The sequence below is a fragment of the Amblyomma americanum genome, chromosome 10 (genome assembly GCF_052857255.1).
Source record: "Amblyomma americanum isolate KBUSLIRL-KWMA chromosome 10, ASM5285725v1, whole genome shotgun sequence".
Lineage (NCBI taxonomy): Eukaryota > Metazoa > Arthropoda > Arachnida > Ixodida > Ixodidae > Amblyomma > Amblyomma americanum.
Window position 1 is genome coordinate 132209851 of NC_135506.1, and position 23744 is coordinate 132233594.

At 47.8% G+C, this 23744-nt stretch overlaps 1 protein-coding gene across 1 annotated transcript in view; it reads right to left on the bottom strand.

Annotated features, from left to right (window-relative positions):
- Nucleotides 1-1612: 1612 nt before the first annotated feature.
- Nucleotides 1613-23744, bottom strand: part of LOC144108720 (uncharacterized) — a 75572-nt gene continuing 53440 nt past the window's right edge. The window contains exons 7-9 of the mRNA XM_077641889.1: nucleotides 21027-21221; nucleotides 3484-3615; nucleotides 1613-1819 (exon numbers count right to left, since the gene is read on the bottom strand). Coding sequence (XP_077498015.1) covers nucleotides 1613-1819; nucleotides 3484-3615; nucleotides 21027-21221 — 534 coding nt within the window. The remainder of the gene's footprint in view (nucleotides 1820-3483; nucleotides 3616-21026; nucleotides 21222-23744) is intronic.

Consider the following 23744-nt stretch of genomic DNA (forward strand, 5'->3'; position numbering starts at 1 on the left):
TTTAACTAGGAATAAGCGAGTTCATGTAGGGAAAGCACGAAACATGCTCTACAGAATTTGGCTCGTTATGAAATTCCACGAAGCTAATTCTTTAGAATTTGTTTTGTCTCAGAACGGAGCGGGTTCATATAGTGAAAATAAAAATCAAGCGCTGTATTATTTCAATCTTTATGCAATCTTCTTGCGCCAATGCTATAGAATCCCTGTTTATTGTAAAAAAGCTGGATCTTTTAGTTAGGTCTCGTTAAACAATACAGAGACCGTTTAACGAGCTAGCTCGATAATCAGAGAGTTCCTATTGAGATCATTTAGGATAATTAGTCTCTGTATTCAAGTTCGAAAAAAACTTGGCATCCATTTTTGTAAGTGTCCTGCCGAAATAGTTTGTAGGCTTGGTTGGTAACGTACCAGTCCTTCCCGCAAACAACGAAAGGCTTTTTCGCTTTCGCTGCCGCTGTTGCTGCGTGCCGGTAGTCGATGCGCTGACGAAGCTTGTGTTCACATGTCTGCTGTCAGCCCACCAGAGAGGCGGCGTGAGAGTTAACCAGTCTTGAGGCCCCATATATATGCAGCAGCAAAGTAGTGATAACGGGCATACCGGGAAGCTATTACTGTTTTCTCGCGTACAGCTTGATAATCTTGTGTTTGTTTCGTTCTTTCACGGCGCGTGAGGTTAATTGTCAGTAACAAGCGCCTAACTAGCGAACTCTTAGGGCGCGAACCACCTCTGGGCGCAGGACAAGAACCAAGGCCCCTAGCTTCCGTTGCTTCAGACCGATCAGCAACAAAGCTCCTGTACCAAGCGATCTCTGAGCGAGAAGGAGCACCGCCACCTCTGCCTCGCCACCACTACCCTTAAAATAGGAATTCGGTGTTGTTATGATCTCGTATGTAACTTGCCGCAGGGTTCGAAAACGTGCCACAATTCAGCAGGATATCAATGGGACCTGAGGAATGGTGTCAGAAACGTGCAAAGATGATGGCACTAACTTCGAAGTTTCTTCAAAAGAGCAGCAGTCTTCGTTTTTTTTTTTTGCAAATGCGGTTGAAGAACGAATTAGGATTCCACAAAAAGGAAGAAACTGTATAGAAACCCCTCCCCTTAATTCAGCCGGGAAACGAGCTGCACAGCAATTTTAAAAGCCATGTAACAGCACTGGCCGCCAGAGTTCACTACTTAAGATGAAAGAAAGGAGTGGTGCACTGACAGCCTGCAGGCTTAACATTACAACAGTATTCCTCTGGAATTAAAGCACTTATTAAGCCCTAGTTCACGTGCTTTAGTTCTGTTTGGGTCTGCAATGACAAAATAGAGTGCTTTTTTCCTTGTAATCTGTCCTTAAAAAAACTGAGGTTACTTTTATGGCGCCCATGCTAACAGTAAACGATGGCGACAGTAATAATCAACGGCCTTAAGCTGACATCACGCGACGTCACCATACCTACTTCAAATTATCATGGTGCACTTAACTCTATGGACTCGTCACGCAACGTCCGAAGTTATAACTGAGGCGAAATAAGACGCAGCGAGCACACTGAGCGCACAAAGTTTTACTGCTAAGTGGTGAACGTTAAAAATTATCTTCCGGAACATCGGCCACAATGACGAGTATTAGGTGAGCACTGTACAAGCGCTCTTCTGCGCTGCTATTTTGTAGTGCGCGAGCAAGAATGCGTGCAGTCTGCCCAGCAGCTTGACCCGCTCGTAGGGGCCAGTGATTGTCAGCTCGGGGCACGCTCTCGAGTAGGTGTCATAGTCGATGTTGTACGCTGCGAGCCCGTACGTAACCGTCAGCGCATTCTCCTTGGTCTCGCAGACCTGCAAAACGTGAGAAGTTAGGAAAAAAAGTTCGCTACAACAATATTCGAAGAGAAGCGCACATTCAGCTGTGCAAGAGAGTGTTTCGAGAACTAGATGAACCACGCTAAAGAGCTGGTGGTTTGAAAATCTAGTCCTATAATATCCTCTCTGCTATAAGTGAAAAGATGAATTCGACACTCTTGAAGTATTTTCAGATACAATTTCTTTATCTCAGTGTAGTCAAGGAGCTTTATGAGAAGCTACGGATAAGAAAAAATTAGCACCGTCAGTGAATCGTAGGCGCAAGCGGAACAGACATTTTCTGCCAGTACTCTCATGCACCAAGGCAGTGTCTCAAACAGCCATGGCTGAATTCTATGAAGAAAAGCGCGGAAAGCGTCTGGTCGCACGAAAACTGGATATGGGTAATGATCTTTGTTATCGCCTGGTTGCTTTCCTAGATTTACAGCATTAAATCATACTGAAGTACCCAACTATTCGCAGCAACTCATTTATTTCTTATGCATCAGACTACTTTAAGAATAGGTCCTGTTTCATATTTGACTTTTCAGCTTTGCGTGAGCGTAACGATACAGCGCCTCGTATTTCTCGTGCCAAACATTTTTTCTTAATGCTAGGATGGCGCCTCGGTTATAGAAAGTAGTTATGCGTCGTTTCGAAGCTGTGAAAGACGGTTTCGCATGTCTGTATGGGTGCGAATTCAAAAAAGCTTTCTATCAGGAACCAAGCAGAATATGCCATTGTTTAGAACCAAGATCATGCGGATGAGAAAGCACAAAGGACTTAAGCTCTCTAGGATGACCATGTTTTTGAAGTGATAGTAAACTGCATCGCACTGACAGCTACAGACGGCATTTAAATTGACGCAGCGCATTGGGGGAGATTCTTTCGCTCAAGATTACAAAACACATTCTGTGGCGCATTGAAATTAAGCTCTTTCTGAAATTTTAAATATACCACAAGAATAAGCTTGCCACTTATATAAAAGCGAGAGTGTTTAGTATCATCTGCGCCTTCTAATCAGTTGCTAAGTGGGCACGCAAGACTTCGATGCTCGTAAGAAGACCAACTGGCGGAAGCGAAAGTCCTGCAGGGACAACAGCGAATGGAGGCGAACGCACTTGTATTCTGATTTTATGCATAACTAATAGTAGCGCTCATTGCCTTGACCTCACCGTAATCGCATGTTCATGGCCTATAGGTAGTGCCCGGAGATTCATGATGGTTTCATTGAAGAGGGTTTCGCTCTATGGCCAATGCGCGCTGTCGCAGTATCTTGGAGGTGTAGTGAGCTGAGGCTGGCTGGAAACAATATGACATTGTCACTGACCAACTTACCGTAGCAGATGTATTCAGGTGCAGCGAAGCAGATAAGAGTAAGACCCCGTTCGTAACTGAAAGTGGAGAGGTGCCGACCGAGCGCACGACATATCATTTGCTGCTGTATGAATGTTTTGAGTGGATAGTTGGAATAAATACAGACAGCGCAGCTGCACGTATTTTCGCTGTTAAAATATGTCAGCTTGCTGTGTTTGCCACAAATCCGTGAGCATGGAGGAAGACCAAAACGAACGTGCAGTAGTTTTTTTATTAGTGCGGATTGGACGGCTCCTGCAAATATAATGCCTTCGCAATCGGAACAAAAAAAAGTCAACGCTTACCTTGGCCCGCAGTGCCCGTTCACTGTCGAATGTCAGCGTCTGCTTTTCTTTTGGGTTGTATGTCAATGACACATGCAGGTCGTTGTTATAGCGGTAGTTATCCCAATCCCGGTTTCCGGAACTCGGGCACATCTTGAAAGTTGAAAGAATGGTTTCGAACGGAGTCAGAATAAGAAACGTAAGCATCCCGAGGACACGATCCAGTCTCTTTGCCGCTGAATTGTTACCATCCCCAGCCGGTTCCCAATGCGCGAGGCGTTTGCAAGGAAGACTGCGGGTAGAAAGTAACTGGCAATTCAATAGGTTTTTAGTGAATGATATTCCTAATAATATTGAATGAAACCGCTGGAAATTAACTCTGCAGCCACTGCCGTCAGAGAAAATTGAGAGGAATAATGGCAGTAGCGAGTAAGTGCTGAAGCCTAATATTTTCAACGGCCCCTGGTGAATTCAAAGCAAATGTTACCAACATGTTAGCAGAACTTGTGCACTCAACTGGATTAATGTCAGTTAACTGAGCATAGATCACAGAGGCTCCTACGTGAGTGTACGTCAAAATGTTAGGAGTCAAACATGGCATAATGGTGGCTCCGAACTAAAGCGCGGTAAAGCGGACCCGCCTAGTTCCTTCACGTAAATCTCAAGTGAGATAGCATTAAAAATATAATAGCCAAAGACGCGTCTATTCTAAGTTGCTACGCGTAGCGAGATAATGTCTGCTGCTCCTTAAACCAAACTCCCATTTCCCCTTGTCTGCAACTATGCCCAGGCGCGCCGATACTACATGACCACACATGGCTTGCTACCCAAAGGAATGTTGCTGTTTAGACAAACCCACTTAGACAGAAGAAAGACTTATAAGGAACCCTACACTTTCACCCATTCGTCTTACAAGTATCCCTGTCACGTCACATCGGACCAATAAACATATCGTGTTTGACAAGGGTAATGCATTAAGTTATTGCATATCACTTTCGCGACAGCAGATGTTTGGAATTATAGTTTGGGGTGCCAGTTGCGGTGGCACTATTATTAAGACAAGGCAACCAGAGCACTTAATAAAATTCAGAAAAGTAAGAAATAGACGTGGCCGACATATAAATTAAGCACGCGAAAGGTATTATTAGAATAAATTCACTATTATACTTAATGACCCAAAAAAAGTCTGGAATGAATTAAATTAACATTGAAGAAAGTACTGTTTCTGAGATAAGTGTTAACGGAACAATATACACAGGACATTCACTCGCGAATAAGTTTAATCAACATTTTCTAAAAAGCGGATCATCAAGCGCTTTGGACACTTGCCACCTTACTTTTAGAACTTTTATTTCGACTAGTATAACCAGGTCTTTATTTCTCTCACCTACGAATGACGCGGAGACAGGTAGTCAGTTGTTAAAATTAAAGAACTTAGCAGCTTGTGGTGATGATGGTATTACAGGAGAGCCTATAAACACAGCCGTGTTGTAAATTAGCAAACCACTGTCAGATATCTTCAATCTCATATTGTCAACAGGTATTTTCCCTGATGAATTAAAAATTGCAAAGGTATCGGTAATATTTAAAGGGGGTGACATGAATGACACAACTACAGACCAATTTCAATCCAACCAATTTTTTCAAAGTTAGTTATATAAGTAATTAATGAGCGTATGCTGAATTTCTGCCCTGTACATAATATTATATCAGAAAAACAATATGGGTTTCGGAAGCAATAGTGTACGAAAAAACGCTGCTACACATTAAAGAAAAAATAGTAACTAACTATAAGAATAAACTGTATACAATCGGAATATTTCCTAACTTTAAAAATGCGTTTGACTGCATCAGCCATGATATCTTATTTCAAAAGTTAAATAAGTATTAGATAAGGGAAACTGCTCTTAACATAGTTCAAAGTTATTTAACTAACAGACTACAGTACACAGAAATACTTAGTTTGCAATAAGTACTATAAATATTATTATAATTGGTTGTTGAGGAAAGGAAATGGCGCTGTATCTGTCTCAGACATCGCTGGACACCTGAACCGCGCCGTAAGGGAAGGGATAAAGGAGGGAGTGAAAGAAGAAAGGAAGAGGCGCCGTAGCGGAGGGCTCCGGAAAATCCGTACTAGGAGAAATGAAATTAGGTGTACCACAATGGTCTATACTTGGTCCGCTTCTTTTCTTTTTCTACAGCACTGATAACATTAACGTGCCTCTTACTACAGACATAATCGTATATGCCGATGACACTAACGTTTTTTTTCTGGTGAAAACTTATGCGCAGTTCAACGAGAGGTTAATATCGGGCTGAGGAAAGTTTATGAGTGGCTTAGAATAAACAAATTAGAATTAAACACTAAGAAAACGAAATATATTATTTTTCGGGCTCATGATAGGCATATGAATGACACCATAGTATTAAAGCACAATGATGAAGCCATTCAGCGCTGCTCATTTCATAGTTTTCTTGGAGATGTATTTAAAGAACTTTTGAACTGGTCAAATCATATCAACCTAATAACCAGTATTGCGAGATCCATCAGTATTACAAATATACAAGGAAATCTAATACCTCCACATTTAAAGAAAAAGCTATATTATTATCTAGTGCATTCACGCCTCCAATGCTGCTTATCCGTTTAGGGAACGCCGAAGAAAACCTATATAGATAAGTTGTTTTGTTTTGCAGAAACGCATAATACGCATTATTGAGAACGCACCCTTCACGAGACATTCTGCTTCGCTCTTCAAGAAGTACAATGTATTAACAATGACAGAACTCATTTACCGGAAAAAATTAATTACAATATTGCACGCAATCAGGCTTAATGAATGAGAATTTCTTCGAAAATACTCCCTGAACGAAAGCGAATATAACACAAGGTACACAACAAACATAAAATACGAACTAATTACGGTATACAACAGCAATCATTTGGTATACCAGATTTTTTAAATCGCCAACCTGCCATTGCGACCTTAGTAAATCAATCATCGCCGTTAGCAGTCTTCAGAAAAATGTTGAGCGCATACTTGTTTTCACTGTAGGATGAATTGGACTTCTGAAATTACCTGCGCTTGCTTTGAATGCCTGCACTATATATATATATATATATATATATATTTATATATATATATATATATATATATATATATATATATATATATATATATATATATATATATATATATATATATATATATATATACCCCCGAATGCCGCTCTGTGTCAAACCCTGTATTATTTTTACCGTTTTTTTCTGCTCTTCAGTGCATGTAATCGATTCATTTTTTTTCTCACCCTATGCTGAGGTGTTGTGTGCATTGAGCGACTGACACTCGTCAGGCATACGTGCCTTTCTGTCAGGCTCTTAGACAGATGTGTACTTTTTTTGTGCCTTGTCATGCCTGAAATAATCATTAATTCATCATGTAATGCAATGCTGCCTACAAAGCCAGAAGTCCATCACAACTGACATCATGCTTAACATAAAAATGTTTAAACATATACGGCACTGCGACATTAAGGAAATGTGCTACACGCTAGAAAAAATTCAATAACGATGGTACAAAATTGCATTGTGTGTAGCAGACAGCAACCAGTAAAGCCATCCTCGTTCTCTTTTTGATGTCGTGAGGGTGATCCTTCATATTCGACACATCAATAATCAAGTTATGTGTTAAAAACAAACTTCGCCAGTTAATATCAAAATTTAGCAGGGGCGTGTCATTCGGCTTGATTATTTTTCAAGGAATTGTAAGCTCAGTCACTTGCACACTTGGCGCGAAACAAAAGCCGTTTAATACCATGATGAATACATTTGAAATGAAAAAAACTTGTACCTGTGTTCTGCGTTTTACATATTGCTTGACATCTTGACCTGCGTAATATTACGGAGTCCATATCTGAAGAAAAAAAGCGGCCGAAAATGTTTGCTAGCGAGCGACAGAGCCGAGCCGAGGGCAAGCGCAGGACTGCTTTATTTCGCAGACAACGAACTATACATATACAGGCTGCTTGCCTGGCGACATCACACAAAAGAGCCAATCACGTTGGGCACGTGTCAGCCCAGCGAACCATATCATTGTTCCTTTTCTTTTATAGCTGCAGTCTTTGAACGGGCTTCCGTTGTCGGATGGACCACCACAAAACCGGCGGTGTTATTTGGACATTGCACTGGTTCGGCTGGAGGCGATGTCGAAGGGTATGGAACGGCGCCGTTAGGTCACGAACTTCCCGGGCTGAGGCGATCACCTCGTGGCGATGCTTGTTCGCTGTTGTCCGGGCTAGGCTCGACTGTGTCGGGCGCTTCCGCCTTAGGGTGACGTAGGCACCTGGCGGCGAAATTGGTCCAACTGACGCCGGGCTGGCCCATCTGAAGTATCAACCGGGACCAGCGGAGAACCCTTGATTTCTTTGACGACGCCTGGACACCAACGCCTCTCCTGGGCAAAGTTGCGCACCACACGCGATCCACGCACTGGAATCTGGAAGGCTGCGAAGAACTCGGAGGGAGAGATGGCAAATATGCATCCAAGCGCAAACGTACTGGGTAGTTCTGCAGCATTTCTGACGGGGACTTGCTGCACGGTGATGGGGTACGTCGGTAGCCTAGCATCACGCGCTAGTTTCTTCTCGAGATCGCTCACCGCAGCGTGTTTAAGAAAGCCGTCCTTTATGGTGCAAACAGCGCCCTCCGCCAGGCCATTAGACTGCAGTGGGCGGTACGGCGCGCTGCGTAGGTGCGTTATCTTGCTGTAAGTCATGAAATCTGCAAACTCTTGACCTGAAAACTGAGGCTCGTTATCTGACACGACTGTTTGTGGCTAGCCAAACCGTGCGAACAGTTCCCGAAGCCGTGAAATTCTGACTTCAGTGGTTGACGACCGGACCGGAAGTGCCTCGATCCATTTTGGTGCCAGTCGACAACTATCAGCAACATGCGTCCGTCGATCGGTCCAGCATAATTGATGTGAAGCCGTGACCGTTTTCTTCCTGTTTCCGGCCAACCGATAGGGACCTCGCGATGTGGCATTGGTTGCGGTTGTATACATGGGAGGCAATATCGTGCAAGTCTTTCGATCTCACTGTGCAACCCAGGTCACCAGAATGGCCTCCAAGCTAGTCTTTGCATCACCAATGCGCTTTGATGAGACTGATGCAGCTGAGCGAGAATGGGGTGTCGCGCATTGGCGGGCACGATCATCCAATAACGCCAGTAGAGCAGGCCAGCTCAGCTCGACACATCTAGTCTTCTGCATAAATAAGGTTGAAGATGAGCGTGTCACAGCAAAAGACGTTCAGGCCACCCTTTTACTACAAAATGCTGGACAATACTGAGGTTTTCGTCTGCGCTCGTTCATACAGGTAGGAAGGACTAGTCAAGGTGCTATAATGCGAGTGCGCCTTCTGGTAAGGTGCCCGTGTGGCCGGAATTTGGAGTAGGCACGGGCAAGCGGCTGAGTGCCTCTGCGTTGGCGTTTTGCTTCGCGGACCTATACAGAATGCGGCACCAATATTGGCTTAGGAACAGAGCCCACCTCTGTATACGGGTCGACGCTATTGGGGGCACAGGTCTATCTTCCCGCAGCGGTCCCATTAGTGGTTGGTGGCAGTTTCGCAACAGTTAGCAGGTAGTCTCGAAACTGTTACTTCAAACACCAGCGCCAGAGCTTCCTTCTCGAGCTTTTAGTGCTTTTCTTTGCGGCGGATGTTAACGTGCGTGAACGAAAAGCAATGCCCTTATCCGTTCACCCCATGCGGTGCGAGATAACAGCACCTAAACCAGACGGTGACGCATGACATTCCAATCGCACTGGTTGGTCGGGGTAGAAATATGTCAGCACAGGCGAGCTCAGAAGAGTCTGTTTAGCCTGTCGATATGAATTTTCGTGTTTCGTGTCCCCCTGCCATTTGTTCTTTATGAAGCAGTCGATACAACGGTACCAACAGTATGGACATGTGTGGTGGGAACCCGCTGTAATACGACAGAAGACGCAAAAACGATCGCGGTTCGCTTACATTCGAAGGACGCGGTAGACCTCTTATCGCAGCTAGGTTTTTTTCAAGCTGGTGCAGACAGTCTTTGCCGATGCGATGAAAGTTGCAAACGATTGAGTCTTTACGGAACTGACATTTATCTGTCCCAGCTTGACACCACTGCCTCGTAACCTGCCAAGAACATATCTGAGCACCGATTGGTTACCACCTTCGTGGTCCGCTATCAATGCGTCTTCCAAGTACGGTCACTAAACGGTCCAGCTCTCTTTCCACTTTTGCTGTGCGATGTCAGTGCACGTTAAAGAACCCCAGGTGGTCGAAATTTCCGGAGACCTTCACTACTGCGTCCCTCATAGTCTGAGTCGCTTTGGGACGTTAAACCCCCATATACCAAACCATAAACCTAATCTCTTTCCACTTTGTGACGAAAGCGCGTACGGTATTGGGCGTGCTTTGTGGAACTTAGACTGCACGTTTTCTCGTAGGTAGAATTTCACAGCCAGCACCTTGATGCTTCCAAGCCCTGCTTGAAAAAGGTAAACGTCGGTCAAGAGGCTGACTGGAGCGGCTGGAGATGGTGGCACTGTAGCGAGAAAACAAGCTTGCAAAGCGAGAACACTTGCATTAAATCCCTTCCGCAAAGGCTAGGGCCTGGGCAGCCCATTACAATGATGGTAGCAGGAATAGTCTTCCCCGCGAAATGTGTTTGGAGGCGCACTTCACCAAGAATGGGCAGTTTACCTAGGTAGCAGCTGAGCTTCTGAGTGCATTTTGATAAACGGGGCCAGCTTAGGTGATGCTTGAGATACACCTCCTGAGGAATGATACAAAACTGTGATCCCGTGTGAATGATCATAGTGAGGGAATCACCGCCCCAGGGAATCGCCCTGCGCAACGACTGCAGCCGTTTGGACATTTCCTGTACTTCTAGCAGAGCGAAAACTGTTGTAATATCGTCTCGCTTCATTTCAGGTGCCGCGCTGACGGACTAAATGGCGTAAGCATCGGCATCATGCCTGCGACTGGTCTGAACACACGACTTTAAGCGGCATTCTATTGCAAAATGGCCAGTCTTTCCACAACGAAAGCACTCTTCTCTTTTATACGGACATTGCTTTGCCTAATGATAGCGGTTTCCGGAGCGTGCGCAGTCTGCACATCTTTGACATTTAGTTTTGGTGCTGTTTTGATAGCGGCGTGACTGGCCACAAAAACTGGACACCGCTGCTTCGTTATCAGGCTGCATCATGGTGCTCATTTCCCGTGCGGCTGCCTCTGCGGCCATAGCTATAGTTTCGGCTTTGGCAACTGTTGAACTAAAGCGGCTGTTTGGGCTTGTTCGTCCTTGTTTTTTCGCGCTGCATTCTTTTACCATGTTGGCAACTGTGACCGCAGTTTTTGCGAGCAGCGTCTGTTTCACAGCATAATCTCGGATGCTAAAAACGATGCGATCACGCAACATGCGTCCAAGGCTGGTGCCGAAGTTACACTCACCACCAAGTTTGCGGAGTTAAATAACATATTCTCGGACAGATTCACTGGCAGCCTCGTTTCGTGTAAAGAACTTGAAACTTTCGGCAATCTCGTTACACTTTGGGGCTACTGGGTATTAAGGAACGTGACAGCATCCTTGTAGCTCAGTTGATTTACTTTTCGGGAAGCGCAGTATCCGGCATGCACACCTGTCGTCATCGTTGATAGTGCAGAAACTAAGGCCCTTTTCATCTCCTCTGTCTTAACATCATTCGCTTCAAAGAAGGCTTTCAGGCGAGTGAAATAAATATCCTACTTGATTTTCGTCGAAACTTAGAGTCGAAGTTCGCAGCCATGGGCATGACTGCTGACGCACCGTAGCCGTAGCCGCCCCTAGTGCCGCGGAGATGCACCTCTAGTCGCCACTGTTGTGACGAGTGACAGAGCGACATAGTCGGGCTGATGGCAAACGCAGGACTGCTTTAGTTCGCAGACAACGAACTATATAAAAGCTGATTGCCTAGCTACCTCACGCAAAAGCATAAGAGCCAATCACGTTGGGCACGTGTCAGCGCAGCGCATCATATCAAACAGAGTGTAGGACAGCCTATCTCATTACTGCACATGTGCAAGCGCTCTTCAGGGAATTGCGTTGGCCGGAACAAAGTTGCAGTGCGAGCGGGAATCTCATTACTGCACATGTGCAAGCGCTCTTCAGGGAATTGCGTTGGCCGGAACAAAGTTGCTGCAGTGCGAGCGGGAAGCACACCACCGCAGTTTGATTTTTGTAGATAGAGGGAGAGAACAAACATATCTTTGCAAGAAGAAGACCGGAGGGGATTGTGGGTGGGGTCCTCAGTCTAAGACTCCAGTGGCTTCCGCCAACTCTTTGGCGATGGCGACTAGCGCAACCTAGTCTTCCGGAGTGCCGCTCGCCATCGTCACCTCTCACTGCTTAATATTTCGTTGCCAACAGCATGATTTGAAGCATGACGACAAGCTGAGCACGCAGAAAGCTAACATAACGCATTATCTAAAGGAACTTAGTTCTCACCCTCTCCGGCGTGAGGTCACATCAAAATCTCTTGCCTTCATCATCGTCACTGTCATCAATATCATCATCGTAATCCTGACTACTCCGCGGCTGGAACATAGGCCTTGCCCATACCTCACGTATTCACTCTGTACTGCGCCAGCCGCGGCCACCACCTTATGCCCACAAACTTGTTAATTTCATCCACCAACACAAATTTCTGCCGCCCCTCTTATGTTTCCTTATCTTGGAATGCAGTCCGGTACTCTTAACGAGCATCGGCTGTCTTGTCTTCGCATTGCATGCCCTGTCCAAGCACATTTCTTCTCTTTAATTCAAGCTCGTTCTTTACCCTGACTTGCTGTGCTCTCTTCCTGTCTCTCAGCGTAAAACCTATCATTTTCATTTCCACAGCTGCCTTATTTGGCACCAACTCATCCTTGCAGCCATAGCCAAACCCGGAAAACTTCGTATCCTAATTCTACTTCTCTTGAGTCGGTTCTACTCTTCTAGAGAGTAAGTAGACTGTAACTGAAATCACGTCTTGAGCTGTGGCTCACTTCGCGAATGTCCATGCACTGAAGTACACACATAATAGTTGATCAGCAACAGGACCGTGCTGCCATGCAATTTCACAGATAATTACGGCAATGAAGAACACCATTTCATGTTTTTTATCTATTAAATACGTTTCTGCATACTTTAATTTATTCCACGAACAATTTCGATACATAATTCAGGCTTAAAAAAACTCGGGTGCGAGCTCTCGGGACTTCTCAGCGTTTTTTTTCCCGTGCTGTTCAGAGGTTTTAGGCAATCGTTTCAAAACTTGTGGGCATTCCATTACTGCAACCAAGACGATTTTTAAGTAAGCATCTTGAAATCGTTCACCGCATACACGAAGACAATGAGACAGCCTACACTGCATTGCATACAGAAAGCTACAGAAAGCTACAGAAGCAGTGCGCATGAAAAAAATATTGCCGCGAAGCTTGCTTTTTGTCTGATCTTCTTATCGCGGCAGGCACGCCGCATTATCAATTTTCTGGGACGCGAGACGCGACCAGAGTTATCTCGATTTTTCCTAGCCTCGCGAAAGTGTGCCTACTATGTTCTGGAACTTTCCTTGCCGCCTTTAAAATCGAGCACGGCTAAGAGCGGCGGGCATTATGTTAGTCGACGACCGCCGAGCACGTTCGCTGCTATCGCCGCCGCTGAGTTTTCAGAGCTGTTCTTAGTGGGCGTAAGCCAGCCTATTAAAGTATTCTCTTACGAGCTGCTCTGTGCCTTCCTCAAGACCGGACCCCAGTCGGTGCTACGTGACCCCGGCGGAGTTCCCGTCACCACCTCGTGACATCTGGTGGAGGTGCTGGGTAATGCACCCAACCCAACCTGGAAGATCCACCGTAGAGAACGAGAGCCAAGAAGATCCCGAGGTACGACACAGCCGCCGTCTTCAAGGCCTGCAAGCTCAGCACGGATTACTACCGGATCCTACTCGACAACGACAACAAGCTCCAGCGCCCACCATGACCGAGCCAGCGACGTCCACCCCTGTCATGCTCCACCAGCCACGGGTGCCTCCAACCTTCCACGGCTACCCTGGCGACGACCCGGAAGATTGGATAGACAACTTTGAGCGCGTGGCTACATTTAACAGGTGGGAAGATGACATGAAGCTCCGCTATGTTTTCTTTTCCCTTGACGGTCCTGCAAGAACGTGGTACGAAAACCACGAGACTACCTTGAAGACCTGGAAATTATTCAAGTCTGAAGTCGTGAAGGCGTTTACCAACATTCTCCGGAAGGAAAAGGCGCAGATTCTGCTGGACTCACGGATGCAGCACCCAAACGAAACTGTCAGCATGTACAGCCGCGGTCAAAAATACGCGGCCCACGGCTCCGGTGCAAGGAGCGGCTGCGGGGCCGCACCGCGGCGCTGCTACCTCCGTCGGGCTACGTCGGTCGCTGGCTGCGAGGGTGCACAGAGTGACGACAAAGCTTCGCCCTCACTCTCTCCTGGGAACGCAACACGACTGGTAATTGTCAAGTGCGGCGTTCTGCTGAAGGGGAGTGCGCGCGGTTCGCCGTTGCCGCCTCGATTCTGCTTCGCTCTCGTATGTCCCGCGCGCCCATGCGTGGTGAGCCTTCGTGCAAGGGCATTACGGTGCTCAAGAAATAGCGCAGAACAAGTTATTGTCGCGTCAGGACCCCGGTCTGTGAACTCTGTGAAGGCCTGTTTTGTTTCTGGTGGTGTGTTACTCGTAATTGCGTTGCAGCAGGAACGTGCTTAGATTTTTTCTAGCTTTGAATTAACAATTTTAAAGGAGCGAGCTCCAGCTACTAATTAGAGTTAACCCGACCAAGCACCGGGCGCTGGAGTGCGGCGTACACGAACGCGTATGGAATGGAATGCGAACTGAACTGAAGTATGGAATGCGAACTGAACTCGGACGCGTCGCAGGCAGACGCGCTTAGTCGAACTGCAGAACGCGCGCCTGCCGTAGCCAGTCTGTGCATAGGGAATACGAGATATCCGAGTTGGCGATGAAAGTCACACGCAGCACGCATTGCAGAGCTCTCTTTCGTACGGACCGCCAGCCGCGAAACGGTTGAACGCTGCACTTAACATTCATCAGCCGTGTGGCGTGCTCAGGGAAGAGTGAGGGCGAAGCTTTGTCGTCACTCTCTACACCCTCGCACTGAGCGCCCGACGCAGGTAGCAGCGCCGCGGTGCGGCCCCGCAGCCGCTCCTTGCGCCGGAGCCGTGGGCCGCGTATTTTTGACCGCGGCTGTACGTCGAAGAAATGCAGCGTCTTTTCCGCCGAGCTGACCCGAATATGACGGAGGAGAAGAAAACCGGATATCTAATGCGGGGCGTAAAGGAGTCTCTTTTCGCTGGCCTCGTACAAAATCCGCCCAAGACTGTCGCCGAATTCGCCGAAGAAGCGTCAACGATTGAGAAGACCCTGGACGCCCGCACAAGGCAGTACAACCGACCACCGCAGGTCTGCTCCAGCTTTCCGGACACGACGACTACAACCAGCGACTTGCGGGAGATCATCCGTGAAATCGCCCGCGAAGAACTACGCCGGCTGCTGCCATCATCTTCACAACCTCAAGTAGCGAGCCTGACGGAAGTCGTCCGTGAAGAAGTGCGGCATGCGCTTGGCTCCCCTTCTGCGACGACTGAACTTCAAGCTCCAGCCATGAGTTACGTCGCTGCAGTACGCAAGCCCGCGCCTCGACGTGCCACCCCAAGCCCTATTCGACGTGAGCCAGCAGTGCTGGACCGCCGCCCTCCGGGCCCCGCCCACCCGACCTACGAACAACGTTCGGGCCCAAGGAAATGCGACACCTGGAGAACCCGTGACAACCGTCCGCTGTGCTTCCACTGCGGTGAAGCCGGTCACGTCCTGCGTCACTGCCCGTTCCGACACATCGGTCTTCGCGGATTCGCCGTTGACGCACCACGACCACGCTTCGGCCAACATCCACAAGAAATCGACGACTACCTGCGCCGCGACGAATACGTGTCGAGCCGATTTTCCCGCTCACCCTCGCCGCGAGCCTCGCGCTTCACGTCGCCCTGCCACAGCTACGCAGCGGCTGTGCGAGGAAGGTCCCCCGGCCCCCGTAGGGGAAACTGAAAACAGCAACCTTAGGAGGTGAGGTTGCTTCCCGGCAAAAAAAACGAAGACCCTCCAACGACGAGAACTCACGGCGACGCCGCACCGACGACGACACGACGCAACTTAGAGACCCCCAGGCCACCGACATCGACAAGCCCCTGCAGCCGCAGTCGCAATCACCGACCAAGCCGTGACCCGACGCCGAAAGTTACGTGCAACGCAAGAGCAAGGACTTCCGATCTAGAGGTGACTGTCGACGGCCGAAACGTTACTGCTCTAATCGACACGGGAGCTGACTATTCCGTGCTGAGTGGTTCCTTCGCCGACCGGATCAAGAAAGTGACGACGACTTGGGATGGCCCGCAGATACGCACAGCAGGCGGACACCTCATCACGCCATCAGGAAGGTGCACTGCGAGACTGACTGTCAACGGACACACATATCCGACAGTATTCGTCGTACTTCAGAAATGTTCCCGTGACGTCATTCTGGGGATGGACTTCTTGACACAGCACCGCGCAGTCATCGACCTCAAGTCCATCACGCTTTCGACGGACGAAGCTTTACCTCCAAAAACGACCCCAGAGCAGTCAAAGGCCCTCAGTGTTCTCGATGAAGAACTAACCATCCCACCCCGGTCCAGCGTCATCGTTCCCGTCTGTGCAAGAAATTTCGAAGACGCAGAAGGCATCATCGAGGGAAACACGCAGTTGCTCTTAGACAGACGACTTGGCGTCGCAAGAGGCACCGCTCATTTGCGGCATGGAAAAGCCGAAGTACTGGTCACGAACTTCAGCGAAGAATACCGACACCTCAACAGAGGCACTACAATTGCGTTCTTGGACGAAGCAACTGATTTACTGGACGCCTTCATCATCTCCAAAGAAGCTGCAAATGACAGCCTAAAGCAAGACCATGCTCCCACGTTCGCCATCAACCCAGCATTACCCCGGGACCGACAAGAGAAAATCACCCTTCTTCAAAGTTACAGCGAATGTTTCGCCTCGTCATCAAAGGTGCGACTAACGACGATAGCCAAACATCGAATTATAACCGACGAACACACCAGACCTCTCCGCCAAAGCCCTTACAGTGTGGCGCCGCGAGAACGACAGGCCATCCGGGACTAAGTAGAGGAAATGCTTAGCGACGACGTCATCCAACCTTCGAAGAGCCTATGGGCGGCACCGGTCGTTCTAGTGCGAAAGAAAGACGGTGCTTTTCGATTCTGCGTCGATTATCGGCGACTGAACAAGATTACGAAAAAAGACGTCTACCCCCTCTCGAGGATCGACGACACTCTGGACAGGCTCTGCCACGCCAAGTATTTCTCGTCGATGGATCTCAAGAGTGGATATTGGTAGATTGAAGTCGACGAAAGAGACCGGGAAAAGACCGCCTTCATCACACCGGACGGACTGTACGAGTTGAAAGTCATGCCATTTGGGCTTTGCTCCGCACCCGCAACTTTCCAAAGGGTAATGGACACAGTGTTGGCAGGCCTCAAGTGGCAAACCTGTCTCGTCTATCTAGACGACGTTGTAGTCTTCGCAGCGAGCTTCGAGGAACACCTCCGGAGGCTAAAGGCAGTACTCGACGCAATCAAGTTATCCGGACTTACCCTGAAGCCTGAAAAGTGCCGGTTTGCCTACCACGAACTATTTTTTCTCGGCCACATCATCAGCAAGGACGGCGTGCGCCCCGACCCGCAGAATACAGCCGCCATTGCCAATTTCCCGCAGCCTCATGACACGAAGGCGGTGCGCAGATTTCTGGGATTGTGTGCTTATTACAGACGCTTTGTGAGGAATTTTTCGCGCGTCGCGGAACCTCTGACCAAGCTCTCCAAGGCAGACGTACCATTCACATGGAATTCGGCACAAGCGGAAGCCTTCAACGAACTTCAGCGTCTTCTGCAGTCTCCACCGGTGCTAGGGCACTTTGACGAAAACGCCGAGACACAAATCCATACCGACGCAAGCAGCTTTGGTCTAGGCGCCGTGCTCGTCCAGAAAAACGAAGGAGTCGAAAAAGTAATAGCATATGCAAGTCGTTCATTGTTGAAAGCAGAAGCGAACTATTCGACCACTGAAAAGGAGTGCCTTGCGATCGTCTGGGCTACATCGATGTTCCGTCCCTACTTCTATGGACGCCCGTTCAATGTTGTGAGCGACCACCATGCATTGTGCTGGCTGGCTAACTTGAAGGACCCCTCTGGCCGTCTCGCTCGATGGAGCTTGCGCCTCCAAGAATTCGACGTCACGGTGGTCTACAAGTCTGGGCGAAAGCACTCTGACGCTGACTGCCTGTCACGAGCCCCTGTCGACGCGCCGCCAAAAGACGATGACGACGACGCTTTCCTTGGACTGCTAAGTTCCAGCGACTTCGCACGACAGCAGCAATCTGATCCTGACCTACAGCGCCTGCAAGAGTATCTTGAGGGTAAGTCTCCTTCACCTCCTGCCCTCTTCAGGCGTGGACTATCGTCCTACTGTCTGCAACAGGGAATCGTCGTGAAGAAGAATTTCTCACCGAACAAGGCCGCCTACCTTCTCGTCGTCCCGAAGAGCCTTCGGGAGGAAATTCTGCAGGCTTCGCATGACGAACCAATGGCTGGCCACCTCGGGTTTACTCGCACCCTCCGCCGAATCCAAGAGATATATTACTGGTCTCGTCTATCCTCCGACGTCGCGCACTACGTTAAGAGTTGTCGTGAATGCCAACGCCGGAAAACGCCACCGAAAAGACCAGCAGGGTTCCTGCAGCCAATTCGACCGCCATCAAGACCTTTACAGGAGGTCGGTATGGACCTACTTGGCCCCTTCGCAACATCAACGACGGGCACCAAGTGGATTATTGTGGCGACCGATTATCTCACCAGGTACGCCGAAGCAAAGGCCCTCCCGAACGGCACAGCAGAAGAAGTCGCCAAATTCTTCGTCGAGTCCATTCTTTTACGACACGGCGCCCCCGAAATACTGATAACAGACAGGGGGACAGCGTTCACGGCGGAGCTAACCCAGGCCATTCTGCAGCACAGCCATACAAGTCACCGGAGAACAACTGCGTACCATCCGCAGACAAACGGGCTTACAGAACGCCTCAACAAGACCATCGCCGATATGCTTTCTATGTACGTAGACGCAGAACACAAGACATGGGACGTCATTCTTCCCTATGTGGTGTTCGCCTACAACACCGCTGTGCAAGAGACCACCCAAATGACACCATTTAGTCTCGTCCACGGGAGGGAGGCCACGACCACACTCGACGCCATGCTGCCCGACGTTACTGACGAAAGTAACCTCGACGTCGCCGCCTACCTGCAGCGCGCAGAACAAGCTCGACGACTTGCGCGTGAGAGAATACAAGACCAGCAGCGCACCGACGCCCGACGCTACAATCTTCGAAGACGCGCAGTGCAATACAAGCCAGGCGATAGAGTTTGGGTTTGGACGCCGATTCGCCGCCGCGGACTGAGTGAAAAACTTCTGCGCCACTATTTCGGCCCGTACAGGATTCTTCGCAGACTGGGTAATCTGGACTATGAAGTCGTCCCTGACGGAGTTACAGCATCCCAGAGACGCCGCACACGCTCAGAAGTTGTCCACGTCGCCCGTCTGAAGCCTTACTATTCGCGCTAATGACTCTTTGTGTTTACATTATGAGTATTTATTTTGTATGCTCTGTATCTTTATGTCCGTTATCCCTGTTTTAAGCATCGGGTCGATGCTTCTTTAAGGGGGGAGTAATGCCGCGAAGCTTGCTTTTTGTCTGATCTTCTTATCGCGGCAGGCACGCCGCATTATCAATTTTCTGGGACGCGAGACGCGACCAGAGTTATCTCGATTTTTCCTAGCCTCGCGAAAGTGTGCCTACTATGTTCTGGAACTTTCCTTGCCGCCTTTAAAATCGAGCACGGCTAAGAGCGGCGGGCATTATGTTAGTCGACGACCGCCGAGCACGTTCGCTGCTATCGCCGCCGCTGAGTTTTCAGAGCTGTTCTTAGTGGGCGTAAGCCAGCCTATTAAAGTATTCTCTTACGAGCTGCTCTGTGCCTTCCTCAAGACCGGACCCCAGTCGGTGCTACGTGACCCCGGCGGAGTTCCCGTCACCACCTCGTGACAATATGGAAAGGCGTGTTGCTGTGCATTTGTTTTGGAAATGTTTGGTTAAGTAAGGAAATGTGAAAAAACTGTCTTAGTTCTCTGCAGCACCTCATCTACGCTTTTAGAGAAGAAACGAAGGTGGTACTAAAGAAAGAGGCAGTAGATCTATAACGTGCGCTCACATCGCACTGTACACTGGAGACTTTTGCGTTTCGCCTCTCTCGAAACGCGGCCGCGGTGGCCGTGTGGCCGAATGTTCAAAGGCACCAGCAAGCAACAGGGTGTCGTCAGCGATAAGACCGAATTTCATCAAGGTGATTACGAATATTTCATGTAATAAGCCTGCATGAAGGGAAATCACTTATTGTTTTTCGCTCGCCACAAGTAACGCACTACTAACTTATCGCGGATTTAGGGAGCGCAAGCAAGAGCACTAGCTTTGACAGCATAGTTCCCAGTCAAATCTTAATTGCAGTCTACGCTCTTCGTTGGGTTTCAGGAAAGGAAATGAGCAGCAACTGGCTTTCTTCCACCGGAGACACCTCTACCAAACCAAAAGGGAAAGAAAATCACGAAACCTGTCTAGAACCACAGCCGACAGCTAACGTTCGTGTATACTTTTACACTCGTTGGTGTTTTTGGCCAGCGGCGGACCCCTCATGGCATCGCTAAGTGTCCCCCGAAAATGTAAGCCAGTTACTGCCCTTTTTCTTTTCTCAAAAGCATTGGATAAGATTAGGCTGCGATTTAAACCTTTAGCTTCGTTCGTGAGAGTCGGACACCGTTTCAAAGACCAGCCACGGTGGCTCAATGAGTAGCGCACTCGGCTACTGAGCCGAAATACACGAGTTTGAGTCTGAATACATGGGTTCATTCCCGGCCGCATTTCTATGAAGGCGAACTGAAAAAGATGCCAGTGTACTTTGCGATGTGAGTGCACGTTACAGATCCCCAGGTGGTCGAAGTTATTCCTTACTGTCTAATATGGCGCCTCTTTCTCTCTTTCTTTCAGTCCCTTGTTTATCGCTTCCCTTACGACGGGGCTAAGGTGCACTCGAGATGTCGAGCAGTTAATGCACAATTTGCACCATTTGCGCCATTTCTCTTCGTCCAATTTAACGTTCATTTAAAGTAGTTTAGCGAAAATCATGTTGGATGCAAAAATGCAGTGACGGCCACTGCGAAAACGACTCTGAGATGAGCATTGAACTGACCTGAGAAAAGAAACGCTCAGAATCAAAGCTTATAATTTGCAAATTAAGAATGTTAAAGGATGCGCTGCTTCAGGGCACACATATACTTACTGATGCCGGGGAGCGGCTTTGCTGGTACTGACTCATATTGCATGGCGTAAATGGGCCAGCGCCACCCGTGCCTGTGCTAGTCATGGCCGTGTCATAAATATAGTAGTAGAGGCGAGCTGGGAGGTCGAAAGAGAGTGCCAGATAAGAATAGCTGGTGACCCGGGCGATTTGTCGTAGAAGGTCGATTGAGTCGTTCTGCGAAAAACAGAGCGAAATATTTACTGAAGGGAAAGAAGCACTCAGTGTAATGACGCTTAATTGACGAAATGGATTGTTTTCAGAAGTTTTATACTAAAAATTGAACCGAAATATAGGACAATAATAATATTTTTGAGGTTTAAGGCAATTTCAGGAATTAGCAGGAAAATTAGATAGCTTTGCTGGTTCTGTATTAGAGAAAGAACAGAAGCGCCGAAAAACACACACAGCAGAAGAACGACGTAGGACAAGCGTTTGTCCTACGTCTTTCTTCTGATGTGTGTGTGTGTGTGTTTCTCGGCGCGACTATCTTCCTTTCTCGAGTACAATGAACCATCTAGCCCAAATAGGAGTTCTTCTAATCTGTTGGTTTTAAAGCTGGACGCGAATGCAGCGCTCTGTCCTGTTGTATTTTTCACGATGCCAATTCATGAACAATAGGCCATACTGTGGACAGTCCATTATATTATTAAGTGCCCAGCCGAAAATGAGACGTGGTGACCGATGGCAACACGATGATTTTAATGACCGCCGGCCTAGAGCAAGCGCTCCGCCCCGCGCCACTATCAGCTTTGTCTTCTCAATGGCATCATGTTGGCTAAAGTGAGATTTCGTTAGTCTAGAGGACATTAGGAAGTTAGAAAATATTTCAAGATTGACTTTATTTTTTCCTGCTCCTTTAAGTTATTATCCATTGCAGAAAATATGTTATCTATATTCAGCTCACAAGAGCCAGAGTACGTTTAGTCCATGATATTAAGCTAAATGCTTCATCAGTTTTGTTAACATTTTGGAGTGAAGTTTGATTGAATAAAGCTTGGCCGTGTCGTATGTGTTTCTCCCCTTTTTTGTGCTCGTAATTTTTTACGCTGCAGTTATGTGGAAGCAAAGTAACCAATTTGCCCAAAAGCTCGTTTTACTAAAGCTTGTAAACCTGATTGTGAAGCAGTCGTCCCATCTACTGTTCCTTTTTAAATTTTGCGCTATATGGAGCATACTTGGCACATTTCCGAGCTCTGGCCTTCGCTAATCGCAACAAATATTGAAGATTAATGAAAAAGATATTGTGTACTAAAACTAGGACCAAAATGAAAAATTTAAAAACCACTGCAGGAGAAAAGTACCATACATAAAAACCTTTTAGATCTAACTTGAACACTTTTTTTCCAATGGTATAGAGCATCACTGCTTAAAGTAGGATCAGCAACAACACAAACGCATGCTGACATGAAAATTTGAACACAAGCTGCGAAATGATGATTACGTAGCTTTTTTTTTTATAGCAATACGGCAATTCGCGCACAGCAATAAAAAGTTCGCCATGGGGCACAGAATAAAACAAGTCCACAATGTCCACAGAGAAGGCTGCATTAGGAAAATCTACATAGGCCAAACTGGAGCATGCGTGAATGAGCGCCTGAGGCAACATCGCACAACTTTGGGCACAGGCACAAGCAGCAATCTAGCCTTACATGTAAAGGACTGCAAATGTTCTCCTAGTTTTCACATTGCCAGCATTATCGGGCGGGAGAAATCTAAACGTGAGCGTGAGCTATTGGAGGCATTCATGATCAGAAAGAATAAGCAGAAATGCGTCAGTGAGCCGTCTGTGATTATCACTGAAAAGGAGTACAAGTTTTTATCGTTATAGTAGGCATGTCATCATGTGGTGCGCGAAGTGTATTGTCTGTAGGGTGGGTGCGCAGGCAGGAAATTCTTTTAAAATGAGCGATTCTTCATCGCAATAAATCAGTTGTAAGTCCAGCGTTGTGGTGTGTGCCTCCTTTGTTCTTGTCTTGCGTCTATTTTCGCTGGCTCCTTTTCTATGCTACTGAATGCACTCTTCCGATGCAGAAATCTCCGGGCTTTCGCTACGTATATCCTGGCCTAACAGAGCTAGGCCATCAGCAATTTTTCTGAACTGCCTTGTACCTTGTCTCCCGTCCCTAATAAACGACTTCCGTTAAGTAGTTTGAAGTTGACTGGCACAGCCAGGAATGTTTCGCCGGGCAAGCGTGCGAATACTCAAGTGCTGCCTTGTACGATCACCGACCATCGTGCCATCATAGCTTTTCATCGACCGTGGCGACCATCTGACAAGCCTTAACAGGCTCCTTCAAAGTTTAACTAGCACTTGAAGCGGCACTTGGTGTTCCTCTGCTGTTCAGCGCTTGTAAATCGAAGCGCGTCAAAAACAAAACCACGGGGCACGCAAAGCTCATAGTCGCGAAGCGCCATAACAAACCGATACTCTCCTGGCCGCCTGTGGCGCCGCCAAACATCCGTTTTCTTTCCTTCCAACATTAAGGTTGTCTTTTGCCTGCCTTCCTTGTGTGATAAAAGTGCACTATTGGTTTTAAAACAAAACTTGCTTTAATATTGATCTGCGCAACCTACCGTTGTCAGCCTCAGAGATTCGCGGTTGCAAGTAGGATGGAAAATCCCTCCACGGTGGCGTCTCTTGTCCTATGGGGTCACCACGCTTGCACTTGCGAGATTGGCCTGTGGTGGCGATACCTG